Raw genomic sequence first — 14799 nt, forward strand, 5'->3', positions numbered from 1 at the left:
ACATACATACATACATACATACCTACATACATACATATATACATACATACATACATACATACATACATACATACATACATACATACATACATACATACATACATACATACATACATACCTACCTACATACATACATACATACATACATACCTACATACATACATACATACATACCTACATACATACATACATACATACATACATAGATACATATATACATACATACATACATACATACATACATACATACCTACCTACCTACCTACCTACCTACCTACCTACATACATACATATATACATACATACATACATACATACATACATACATACATACATACATACATACATACCTACCTACCTACCTACCTACCTACATACATACATACATACATATATACATACATACATACATACATACATACATACACATATGTAGTTGTGTCATCGTCACTGAGGCTTTTATTGTGAAGGCTGTAGCCGGAAGCTCGGTATGAGTTGACAGTGTGATGAAGCGCATGCGCAGCAAGCGGAAAAGCAGTTCCGAGGATCCGCAGCAGTTAGTTTGAGTTAAAATGAGCTCCATCGGGACCGGGGTGAGTGATTCTCAGTCCTCTGAGCCGCGGCTGCACTTTAACTTCAGCCTGGCTGTTTCTGTGTCACATTTAAATCCCGTTCACTGAAAATAATCTATGTTTATTCATAAAAACCATTCATAATAACCTGTAGCTTGCTCGCTAGCTTGTGTGTTAGCTTGCTGAGTCACAACGAGGCCCGCTAGCCGAAGCTAAACTGAAATCGAAAGTATTGTTTTAAGTCTGAATTTATTTCAGCTTCAGCTGGCTGTGGATATTTAGAATCGGACAGAAGTAAAATAAACATATTGTGTCTTCGTCGTATAATATAAATATATATAATGGGTCATTTTAGGGATATAAGTTAGTGATGTTGACGGCTTAGCACAGTCAATGCTAACAGTTAGCTGCGCTACACGCCAAACTCCCTTTACAAAAAGTCTGATTTAAGCTCCCTGTTGTGTCTCCTGAACTGTATGAACTATGTAATACTTTTTAAAAAGCTTGTCAGATGTTTAGATTTAATCGGCCTTAATTCACATAAAGTCAACGTCAGAGCTGGGACACCATTCATTATTAAATGAGCTGTATTTTAATTTAACGTCACACTTTAACTTGAATTATTTGGGACATAATAGCGGTCAGTTTGAGGTTTTCTGTTATATGTTGAGCTATAGAGAGACAGATGTAACATTACTCTGGGAAGTTATGAATGAATGAATCTTATTCGGTATTTAATAGAATAATCACAAATATAATAAATATATAAATGAATAAAGTGATGTTATTGTATCAGAGGTAATGGGATTTTGAAGCACTGTGCTGTATAATATATTAAATGGTGTTTAATCAGTTAACCTGCTAACTTCTCTCTCTGTCTGTCTCCACCTGTCTGTCTCCACCTGCCTGTCTGTCTGTCTCCGCCTGCCTGTCTGTCTGTCTCTGCCTGTCTGTCTGTCTCCACCAATCTGTCTCCACCTGTCTGTCTCTGCCTGTCTCCACCAATCTGTCTCCACCTGTCTCCACCTGTCTGTCTGTCTGTCTCCACCTGTCTGTCTGTCTGTCTGTCTCTGCCTGTCTGTCTACCTGTCTGTCTGTGTGTGTTGCAGTATGACCTGTCTGCCTCCACCTTCTCTCCAGATGGCCGGGTGTTTCAGGTGGAGTACGCCATGAAGGCCGTAGAGAACAGCAGGTAATGACCTCATGACCTCATGACCTCATCACTCAGCGTTCAGAGGGAAGACGATGACATCATCAGCACTCATTCATGTTCAATGGCTGATAGAATGTAAAACCAATGTTACCTCGTCATAGAGTAATAATGACAGTTTAGTGGTAACGAGGACAGACAGACAACCTCAACATCCCACTGACCCCTCTGTCCTAAAACAGGAGAATCTCAACGAGCCGCCGAGTTGACGTCAACTCAGCTCCTCTTCATCTGGCTCTAGTCTCTCTCTTTATCACGCCCCAACATTTACATAGGCTACACCTTTACATAGGCTACACCTTTACATAGGCTACACCTTTACATAGGCTACACCTTTACATAGGCTACACCTTTACATAGGCTACACCTTTACATAGGCTACACCTTTACACAGACTACACCTTTACATAGGCTACACCTTTACATAGGCTACACCTTTACACAGACTACACCTTTACATAGGCTACACCTTTACATAGGCTACACCTTTACATAGGCTACACCTTTACATAGGCTACACCTTTACACAGGCTACACCTTTACATAGGCTACACCTTTACATAGGCTACACCTTTACACAGACTACACCTTTACACAGGCTACACCTTTACATAGGCTACACCTTTACATAGGCTCTACACCTTTACATAGGCTACACCTTTACATAGGCTACACCTTTACATAGGCTACACCTTTACACAGGCTACACCTTTACATAGACTACACCTTTACATAGACTACACCTTTACACAGGCTACACCTTTACATAGGCTACACCTTTACACAGACTACACCTTTACACAGGCTACACCTTTACATAGGCTACACCTTTACACAGGCTACACCTTTACATAGACTACACCTTTACATAGGCTACACCTTTACACAGGCTACACCTTTACATAGGCTACACCTTTACATAGGCTACACCTTTACATAGACTACACCTTTACATAGGCTACACCTTTACACAGGCTACACCTTTACATAGGCTACACCTTTACATAGACTACACCTTTACACAGGCTACACCTTTACATAGACTACACCTTTACATAGGCTACACCTTTACACAGGCTACACCTTTATATAGGCTATACCTTTACATAGGCTACACCTTTACATAGACTACACCTTTACACAGACTACACCTTTACACAGACTACACCTTTACATAGACTACACCTTTACACAGACTACACCTTTACACAGACTACACCTTTACATAGGCTACACCTTTACATAGGCTACACCTTTACACAGACTACACCTTTACATAGGCTACACCTTTACACAGACTACACCTTTACATAGGCTACACCTTTACATAGGCTACACCTTTACACAGACTACACCTTTACACAGGCTACACCTTTACATAGGCTACACCTTTACATAGACTACACCTTTACATAGGCTACACCTTTACATAGACTACACCTTTACATAGACTACACCTTTACATAGGCTACACCTTTACACAGACTACACCTTTACATAGACTACACCTTTACATAGGCTACACCTTTACATAGGCTACACCTTTACACAGACTACACCTTTACACAGGCTACACCTTTACATAGACTACACCTTTACATAGGCTACACCTTTACATAGGCTACACCTTTACATAGACTACACCTTTACATAGGCTACACCTTTACACAGGCTACACCTTTACATAGGCTACACCTTTACATAGACTACACCTTTACACAGGCTACACCTTTACATAGACTACACCTTTACATAGGCTACACCTTTACACAGGCTATACCTTTACATAGGCTACACCTTTACATAGACTACACCTTTACACAGACTACACCTTTACACAGACTACACCTTTACATAGACTACACCTTTACACAGACTACACCTTTACACAGACTACACCTTTACATAGGCTACACCTTTACATAGGCTACACCTTTACATAGGCTACACCTTTACACAGACTACACCTTTACACAGGCTACACCTTTACATAGGCTACACCTTTACATAGACTACACCTTTACATAGGCTACACCTTTACATAGACTACACCTTTACATAGACTACACCTTTACATAGGCTACACCTTTACATAGGCTACACCTTTACACAGACTACACCTTTACACAGGCTACACCTTTACACAGGCTACACCTTTACATAGGCTACACCTTTACATAGGCTACACCTTTACATAGGCTACACCTTTACATAGGCTACACCTTTACATAGGCTACACCTTTACATAGGCTACACCTTTACACAGGCTACACCTTTACACAGACTACACCTTTACACAGACTACACCTTTACACAGACTACACCTTTACACAGACTACACCTTTACACAGACTACACCTTTACACAGGCTACACCTTTATATAGGCTATACCTTTACATAGGCTACACCTTTACATAGACTACACCTTTACATAGACTACACCTTTACACAGACTACACCTTTACACAGGCTACACCTTTACACAGGCTACACCTTTATATAGGCTATACCTTTACATAGACTACACCTTTACATAGACTACACCTTTACACAGGCTACACCTTTATATAGGCTATACCTTTATATAGGCTACACCTTTATATAGGCTACACCTTTATATAGGCTATACCTTTATATAGGCTACACCTTTACATAGACTACACCTTTACATAGACTACACCTTTACATAGGCTACACCTTTACATAGGCTACACCTTTACATAGACTACACCTTTACATAGACTACACCACTGATCTGAGGTCAGTTAGTCTTCTGAATAGGTCACACAGATCTCAAATGTTATACATTGTTCATCTGCTATTTTACCACTAAATTCACTTCTGAGACTTTTTATGCGAGAAATCAACTATGTAGGTCAAATATGGGCCGTTTTACAAAGATTGATGGCTAATTGCAAATTTTGTCCGACTGTGCGTCGGAGTTCAGCAGCCGGTGCTGCCTGTGTTGCTGCCTCGCCGCCCGGCCTGCTGGGAGGTAGATGGAGCTCCGTCACGGCTGGCAGCCCACGGTACTCCATACCCGCGCAAACTCACCGTTTTTGGGGTTACTGGACTACCAAACGCCGCGGCCCTGACAGAGCTCCAGGGCCTGCAGCTCCTCTCTTCTGCTAAATGGCCGCTGTGTGTGAGTGAGAGCGCGGTCAGCGAGCTTGTTACGCCCGCAATCTCTCACCACAGGTTCCAGTTAATCTTCTAATGTGTGTAATTATAATGTGTTGAGTTATTTAAACAAATGATCGGGGAAATAAAGGCCTCTTGTCCGTGAGTCTCATTGATAGAGCTGCAGCTGGATGGAGCTCTATCAATGAGAGCTAGCTAGCCTCCTCTTAGTAGGGCTTTGACTTTTGCCCAAAAATCATGTTCGAAGTTTGTTTGTTTATAAATATGAATATTAATATTCGAATATATTTGAATATTTATTAATAATATTTTGACCATTAAATGCCTTCAGTAAGACTTATATTGGTATCAAACTTGGTATATGTTCTGTCCACCAGGGGGCAGTGTATCAGTCAGTAGGCGTGTAATGATGTCAGAAGAAGAACACACTGCCACCACTGGTTTAAATTAAAAGTCAGACCCTGGATTAAACACAAACAATATGCTTTCAACAGGAAGGTCGGATATTTCACCGTAGCCTACGTAAGTGGTCTGATGTTCATACTTTTGCGCTGGTGTGTGTGTGTGTGTGTGTGTGTGTGTGTGTGTGTGTGTGTGTGTGTGTGTGTGGGGAGTGTGTGTTGTGAGAGAGTGACGGTGATTACCGGTAGCTTCAGAGCGAGTAGCGACTCTATAGTCATAGTGAGAGAAACAAAGTGTCTCCTCTGTTCTTTCTGACCACGGTGAGACATCTGGAGCAGGAGAAGTTAACCCTCTCCTTGATCTCATGTTGTTATAGAGGAGGAGAACCAGGAGAAGTTAACCCTCTCCTTGATTTTACGTTGTTTATGGAGAAGGAGAACCATGAAATGAGTCGGGGGGAAATGCGCTACCAAGCCGCGGCTGAGCGGCGTGCGTCACCGTGACGTGTAGTTACATTTTGAAATGCGTGAAAAAGCCTCGGAGTCTGAATTGAAAACAAGGTTTACAAGCAATCACATTTACAAAAAAATAATGCCCATAACAGGTTCGAAATTCGAATATTAAGGGCTGCCTAATATTCGTTCGAATATCAATATTTTTTTTAATATTCGAATTATATTCGAATATCAAAGTTCGGAGTCAAAGCCCTACCTCTTACACCTCTGGAATTCACAAAGATGCATTAAATTGAAATCAGACACCATAGTTAGCTTTATAAGACCTTGAGGTAGATGTTCTATAAGTGGCGTGACGAAATTCAAACTGTAAATATACTCTAGTTATGCCGGCAGCTGGCAGCCAGCCAGTAGTATTCCAGTAGTCCAGTAACCAGGGAAACGGTGACTATCACTGGGTATGGAGGTTGCCGTTTTCTCGTCAGACTGTGGAGCTCTTAAAGTCTGACACGTCTTACTAAATTTGCAATTAGCCATCAATTTCTCGCTTAAAAAAGTCTCAGAAGTGAATTTAATAACAAATAGCAGACTAACGATGTTTAACTTTGCAGTGTCTGAAATATGAGACCTGCTGTCTCGTCTCCAGTGTGTTTCTATGGGGTTCCTCAACCAATCAGCACGCAGCTCATCTAAATATTCATGAGCAGACCATATTAGGAAGAAAATCTCTTGTTCCAAATAGAGCCATATTCACAGGGTAGTTAAGGGCCATAGAACAGCCCAACCAATGTTCCCTATTAGGAGACCTTCAGGAACAGAGAGACACCCTAAATAATAATCAATAATCACTCTATCAGCCTTTAAATGGGCTAATAGCATCTCGCAGCTATTTAATTTATCGTATAGGCCAAAAACCTTTCATCGAGTTACATCTTTAACTGGTCGAGGATCCTGATGTTAATGTGTGTGTGTGTGTGTGTGTGTGTGTGTGTGTGTGTGTGTGTGTGTGTGTGTGTGTGTGTGTGTGTGTGTGTGTTCAGCACGGCTATTGCTATCCGCTGTAAGGACGGTGTTGTGTTCGGCGTGGAGAAGCTTGTTCTGTCCAAACTCTACGAGCAGGGCTCCAACAAACGCATCTTCAACATCGACAGACACGTCGGCATGGTAACCACGCACACAGAGACACACACACACACACACACACACACACAGAGAGAGCTGCAGCAGGGAGCAGGGCTTAAAGTATTCCGGCACCGTGCCGGATCTCCGGCGTGCGGCCGTGAGGAAAAAAAAAACCATTGGGAACTTGCATGCGGTTTAATATTTTCGAGTCAATTTATTTCACCGACCAATCATATGAGAGGAATGCAGCTCTAACTAACGCAGGGCTTAAAGTTCTCTCCTGGTGCCAGATTTCTGCCGTAGGACTATTTCTAAAAAGTCCACATGGGATCTGTTTATGATGCGCTGGATTTAACCAATCATCGAACTTCCACCTACCAATGAAACGAGTTCTAGCCAATCAGATGCAAAGTAGGGCGGGTCTTTGCCGAGATGCGAGAGTGCGGTGCCGGTGTGGTCTCCGTGGTAACGCGGCTAAAAAAAACGGAGGCAAAGTTGATCAAACTTGGAGCATGTAGATACAGCTTTAGTTGAGAAAGGAGTTAAAACAAATGGTGCTGGGCATGAATAGAGGACAAGAGGAGACGGGTGGAGATATATCTTATATATTATATATTCTATATGTCTATGGAGGAGACGGGAAGCTGTTCAGCACGGTGCCTCAAATTGAGGGAGCCGGCTGCTTCTGCAGCGCATGTTGAAGGAAGACACTGGACGGCAGCAGCGGTAAGACAGGGCTGCTAGTCACAAAGCTCCGGTCCGTGCACGCTGTCATACGAGTACGTTACCGGCTACCGCTGCGACTGCTCCTTCACTGACCCACCGTGTTTGTGATACAACAATCCGTGTGTGCGTTCGTAGAGGAACATGATTTCTCATTAACGATGGCCGCTGTGTAAAGCTATCTGAAGCCCAAACTGCCCTGACGCTGTCTGTGTGTAATCAGCATGGCAGGTATTTAAAAATCACGGCCTCGTCCCAGAGACTAGACGTCTAGATTAGGGGTGTAACGGTACGCAAAAATCACGGTTGGGTACGTACCTGGGTTTTAAAGTCACGGTTCGGTTCATTTTCGGTACAGTAAGGGAAAGAAATGCAAACATTAAACTGCAGGTTGTTTATTACTATAAACTTTTTTTAACAATTTGTTTACACTTTTTAATAAAATATAATAAATGAAATATATATAAAATAAAAAAAAGAATAAGAAAAAAAATACTGCTGCAAAGTTCTCCACTAAATAAAATACTCTGTCTCAAACCAATATCACATAATAAAATATAATGAAGAATATAAATAAATAACTATGGATTACAGTGCAGCATTACCAATCCCAGCTTGTCAACAACCGAGTATGGTCGTAGATCAGCTGCTATAAAAACACCAATTACTTTCGTTATTGCGTCGGCCCGATCGACCAGCAAAGGTCTGTTTAAATGCCAACGGGAGCTGCGTCTGATTACGGTCGTTTTCTTCCTCGTAGTAGTGATGTTCACACTCACGTGATGCCTTTTCAAGTGTGTTAGCAAGTTTGAAGTGTTGCCAGAAACATACCCGATCATTCCTGAGCAACGTCGGCACACTGCTTTCGTCTTATCGACTAGTCTTTGGTCTTATTGACTAGTCTTTGGTCTTACCGACTAGTCTTTGGTCTTATCGACTAGTCTTTGGTCTTATCGACTAGTCTTTCGACTAGTCTTTGGTCTTATCGACTAGTCTTTGGTCTTATCGACTAGTCTTTCGACTAGTCTTTGGTCTTATCGACTAGTCTTTGGTCTTATCGACTAGTCTTTGGTCTTATCGACTAGTCTTTCGACTAGTCTTTGGTCTTACCGACTAGTCTTTGGTCTTATCGACTAGTCTTTGGTCTTATCGACTAGTCTTTCGACTAGTCTTTGGTCTTATCGACTAGTCTTTGGTCTTATTGACTAGTCTTTCGACTAGTCTTTGGTCTTATCGACTAGTCTTTGGTCTTATTGACTAGTCTTTCGACTAGTCTTTGGTCTTACCGACTAGTCTTTGGTCTTACCGACTAGTCTTCGTCTTATTGACTAGTCTTTCGACTAGTCTTTGGTCTTACCGACTAGTCTTTGGTCTTATCGACTAGTCTTGGTCTTATCGACTAGTCTTTCGACTAGTCTTTGGTCTTATCGACTAGTCTTTGGTCTTATTGACTAGTCTTTCGACTAGTCTTTGGTCTTATCGACTAGTCTTTGGTCTTATTGACTAGTCTTTCGACTAGTCTTTGGTCTTACCGACTAGTCTTTGGTCTTACCGACTAGTCTTTGGTCTTATTGACTAGTCTTTCGACTAGTCTTTGGTCTTACCGACTAGTCTTTGGTCTTACCGACTAGTCTTCGTCTTATTGACTAGTCTTTCGACTAGTCTTTGGTCTTACCGACTAGTCTTTGGTCTTACCGACTATTCTTTGGTCTTATCGACTAGTCTTGGTCTTATCGACTAGTCTTGGTCTTATCGACTAGTCTTTGGTCTTATTGACTAGTCTTTCGACTAGTCTTTGGTCTTATCGACTAGTCTTTGGTCTTATTGACTAGTCTTTCGACTAGTCTTTGGTCTTATCGACTAGTCTTTGGTCTTATCGACTAGTCTTTGGTCTTATCGACTAGTCTTTGGTCTTATTGACTAGTCTTTCGACTAGTCTTTGGTCTTACCGACTAGTCTTTGGTCTTACCGACTAGTCTTCGTCTTATTGACTAGTCTTTCGACTACTCTTTGGTCTTATCGACTAGTCTTTGGTCTTACCGACTAGTCTTTGGTCTTATCGACTAGTCTTTGGTCTTATTGACTAGTCTTTGGTCTTATCGACTAGTCTTTGGTCTTACCGACTAGTCTTCGTCTTATCGACTAGTCTTTGGTCTCACCGACTAGTCTTCGTCTTATCGACTAGTCTTCGTCTTATCGACTAGTCTTGGTCTTATCGACTAGTCTTTGGTCTTATCGACTAGTCTTTCGACTAGTCTTTGGTCTTATCGACTAGTCTTTGGTCTTATCGACTAGTCTTTGGTCTTATTGACTAGTCTTTCGACTAGTCTTTGGTCTTACCGACTAGTCTTCGTCTTATTGACTAGTCTTTCGACTAGTCTTTGGTCTTATCGACTAGTCTTTGGTCTTATCGACTAGTCTTTCGACTAGTCTTTGGTCTTATCGACTAGTCTTTGGTCTTATCGACTAGTCTTTGGTCTTATCGACTAGTCTTTGGTCTTACCGACTAGTCTTCGTCTTATCGACTAGTCTTTGGTCTTATCGACTAGTCTTTGGTCTTATCGACTAGTCTTTCGACTAGTCTTTGGTCTTATCGACTAGTCTTTGGTCTTATTGACTAGTCTTTCGACTAGTCTTTGGTCTTACCGACTAGTCTTCGTCTTATCGACTAGTCTTTGGTCTTATCGACTAGTCTTTGGTCTTATCGACTAGTCTTATCGACTAGTCTTTGGTCTTATTGACTAGTCTTTTGACTAGTCTTTGGTCTTATCGACTAGTCTTTGGTCTTACCGACTAGTCTTGGTCTTATCGACTAGTCTTGGTCTTATCGACTAGTCTTGGTCTTATCGACTAGTCTTTGGTCTTACCGACTAGTCTTGGTCTTATCGACTAGTCTTTGGTCTTATCGACTAGTCTTTGGTCTTACCGACTAGTCTTTGGTCTTACCGACTAGTCTTTGGTCTTACCGACTAGTCTTGGTCTTATCGACTAGTCTTTGGTCTTACCGACTAGTCTTTGGTCTTACCGACTAGTCTTGGTCTTATCGACTAGTCTTTGGTCTTATCGACTAGTCTTTGGTTTTATCGACTAGTCTTTGTCCGTTGACGTATTTCACTGGGAAACTGAAGGTTCCCAAACAGGAGACCTTAATGATATGGTGGCTCTTCAAGCTCCGGCTTGTCCGTCCTGTCTATGGGCTTGTCTGCATTGGCCATGACGCTAGCTAGCGAGAGGCTGGGCTAAAGCGTGCCGTGTATGTTGTTGTACAGCGCGCGGTGTGTGATTATTATTTTTTCCCCCAAACCACTTCAGCGGAAATCCCGCCCTGCAGTCGATTTCATTGGTTTAGGTTACAGTGACGGCGGGTAGGTTTAGAGATCAGTGATTGACATATTGACATGACCAATGAAAACTTTAGAATCAGCTGCAGGGCGGGATTTGCGCTGAACGCGGAGACTTCCGCCACTTAATATGTTCGTGTGGAAACACGAAAATTGACCTATGTTCCGCACACAAAAGATTACGTTCGGCCGTACCGAAACGGTCCGGTACGAATACACGTACCGTTACACCCCTAGTTTAGATATATGAAAAACAATGCAACGTTTTTAATGTTTGTTGAAGCAAACAATGTACATGAAGCAGCTAATATCAACATGGACACATCATGAATGAACTAATTCTCTGTTTTGATGATGACCTGGCCAAAGATGCACAACATCTATTATGGTTAGTTTTCACAATGATTGATTGTAGGATTATGATATTGTAATCTGTAAATCTACATTGACTCTTAATTTAACATACGGTTGGAAGAAGTAAACATTGATCCAAAACTTTTTAGTTTTTAAAAATTTTGACTTTTATTATTGTGTAATGTCAGAAGGACTTTAACTGTTTTGCCAGTCAAATTAACTTTAATGAGTGCATATTGAAATATTATCTGCTACTTTGATCTTCAAACTAAATTAGCATTTGCACTGTGTTTAGCTAACGTTAGCCAGCAGCACGTCTGAGACGTCCTACGTTAGTTCAGAGATGAAAGCATTAGCGGTGGTTAGAAATAATCCTGCTGAAGGTGTAGAAGACACGGACGGGAAGCTGTCTGTAGCTTCACCCTTCACCCTGCTCATGGATCATGATGGAGCAGCTGTCCTGATGTGTTCTGTGGAAGCATTAATCTCTTGAGAGGTGAAATGTGACAGATATGAAGGGTTATGGTGGGCCTTCCCTGCCTCAAGTTCAACACAACTCACACCAAAGAAACATGCTAACGCTGTCTCAGTGACGTGATGAGCCTGCCTTCTCTTCTAGTTTCTTTTCACTTTCTCTACATGACCTCTCCCCCCCCCTCCTCCCTCTCCAGGCGGTAGCAGGGCTGTTGGCTGACGCTCGCTCTCTCTCTGAAGTGGCGAGGGAAGAGGCGTCCAGCTTCAGATCCAACTACGGACACGACATCCCGCTCAAGGTTGGTCTCGTCAGTGTGTTTTGGATGCTGTGCTAAGAGTGATGCTAAGCTAACAGTGTTTTCCTGTTGTTGCAGCACCTGTCAGACAGAGTGGCCATGTATGTGCACGCCTACACCCTGTACAGCGCTGTGCGGCCGTTTGGCTGCAGGTGAGTTCATTACATCATCACTGGAAAACAGGGAGGGTGATGACACACACACACACACACACACACACACACACACACACACACATATATACACACATACACACACACACACACACACATATATACACACATACACACACACACACACACACATATATACACACACACACATACACACACACACACACACACACATATATACACACACACACACACACACATATATACACACATACACACACACACACAGAGACAGACACACACACACACACACAGAGACAGACACACACACACACACACACATACATACATATATACACACACATACATACACACACACACACACACACACACACACACACACACAGAGACAGACACACACACACACACACACACATATATACACACACACACACATACACACACACACACACACACACACACACACATATATACACACATACACACACACACACAGAGACAGACACACACACACACACAGAGACAGACACACACACACACACACACAGAGACAGACACACACACACACACACACACACACACACACACACTGGCCCTCATTTATCAACCTAACGTAGAAACCAGCTCAGATATGAGCGTAGAAATCCTCTTACGACAGGCTTCACGTGTGATTGACGAAGCGTTCGTATCACACCAATCAGAGCTTAAGAATGGTCGTATATTGATAAATGCAGCGGCGGGAAACGATCGTAATTTAAATATCACGCCCCTATATATTCTGGGTTTTGAGGCCTCGCCCCTACAGTTTAGGACATGGCGAGACGTGATCCGGCTGAGAAGCAGTACTTCTCAGAGGTGGAGACTGAGACCCTGATATCTCAGGTTCACTATCTGGCAGCCTGAGAGCTGGTATTAAAGGCTAGAGAAAGAATGGGGACTGGAACGAGATCACTGATGCAGTCAACAGTGTTGTCGTAGTAAATCAGACTCCAGCTGAAGTTTATTTAATTTATACGTCTTTGACATATGTATGCTATAGTCCTAATAGTAATATACAGGCTTATACTGCAATCTCTTAGGCCTGCATGGTTTACCTATATTTAAATAAACACACAGTAGTGGAGTTTATGCAGTGTCTTTATATTTTACTCATGTTTTTTTCATCGTTCACTTGTGGCCATTAACGACACTTTAAAAGAGAAATGGAAAACCTGAAGAGGAAATAAAAATGTTGTCATGTTTCCTGTATTGAGTATCATTGCCAAACATACCACTATACCTTTAATAGTGATTAATAATATCCTGTCTCCAGTTGGGGCTGTGCTGGACACGTCTCTGGGCATCAGGTCATCTGGCTCCATCTCTACATTCATGGCACCTAGGGCTGTCAAACGATTACATTTTCTTACTTGCGATTAATCGTTGAATTTCTATAGTTAATTGCGATTAATCGCATGTTTTATCACATGATTAAAATTCTATTTAGCATTTCAGAACAGTTTTTAAGTACATATTAACAATGGAAAGCCATTCTTACCAGTGGATCTTGTGTTACGAGGAAGTACGGCAAAATAGTCTGTTAAGCACGACGCCAAGCCGAGTGAAGTGAAAATAAATTAATAAATGGAGGCATGCAATTAATATGATTTAAAAAAAAAAAAAAAATAAATAAATTAACGCATTATGCTCGGCCCTTAATCACATCGCGATTAACGCGTTAATGCTGACAGCCGTAATGGCACCCTGTTTTCCTGCTCGATGTGCAGAACCCCCACAGGCTAACACTGTTGAGACTTAGGGTCCCCCCCCCCCGCTGATGCAAGACAGAGCCATCTGCCCTTAATCATCCGAAGGAGCGCTCCACCGTGGCCCGTGTGCGTACATGTGCACTGTTGTCCCGGTGCATAGAGGTCCTCTAAAAGAGCCAGATCTGCTGTTGCTGATAAGTGATCAACTGATGACTTCTTCTCCTGATAAAGGCAACGCAGCTTTATTTGTAGAGCACATTTCAGCAACAGGGCAATTCAAAGTGCTTTACATAAAGACAGATTAAAATATTAAAAACAGATAGAATACGAGAATAAAAGTCACAGTGCAGTATAAGAAATTAAACATTTAAAAGCAGATAAAATCTGAGATGTTATGGTGCTAGTATGGGTGTATAAGCTGTTGCTCTATACACCTAATCCACCCTCAATCCTTGCTGTTCCCAGAATGGGCCGGTTCCACCGGTCTTTTTAATTTCTCTTTATATGCTTATATAGATTGTCATACAGTTTCAACAATGCAACTTCAGTATAAGAAATGAAGTTATTTAAAGAAAGGCAACATCAAATAGATAGGTCTTCAGCCTTGATTTAAGAGAACTGAGAGTTGCAGCAGACCTGCAGTTTTCTGGGAGTTTGTTCCAGATATGTGGAGCATAAAAACTAAATGCTGCTTCCCCCTGTTTGGTTCTGACTCTGGGGACAACAAGCAGACCTGTCCCAGACCACCTGAGAGGTCTGGGGGGTTCATAGTGTAGTAGACCTGTCCCAGACTACCTGAGAGATCTGGGCATAGTGTAGTAGCCCT

General features: G+C 42.0%; 1 protein-coding gene across 1 annotated transcript in view; it reads left to right on the top strand.

Annotated features, from left to right (window-relative positions):
* The first annotated feature begins 458 nt into the window (after positions 1 to 458).
* Positions 459 to 14799, top strand: part of psma3 (proteasome 20S subunit alpha 3) — a 21123-nt gene continuing 6782 nt past the window's right edge. The window contains exons 1-5 of the mRNA XM_031304670.2: positions 459 to 593; positions 1682 to 1764; positions 6822 to 6945; positions 11993 to 12094; positions 12170 to 12243. Of these exons, the coding sequence (XP_031160530.1) occupies positions 573 to 593; positions 1682 to 1764; positions 6822 to 6945; positions 11993 to 12094; positions 12170 to 12243 (404 nt within the window). The 5' untranslated portion in view covers positions 459 to 572. The remainder of the gene's footprint in view (positions 594 to 1681; positions 1765 to 6821; positions 6946 to 11992; positions 12095 to 12169; positions 12244 to 14799) is intronic.

This window comes from Sander lucioperca, chromosome 18 (assembly GCF_008315115.2).
Source record: "Sander lucioperca isolate FBNREF2018 chromosome 18, SLUC_FBN_1.2, whole genome shotgun sequence".
NCBI classification, from domain to species: domain Eukaryota; kingdom Metazoa; phylum Chordata; class Actinopteri; order Perciformes; family Percidae; genus Sander; species Sander lucioperca.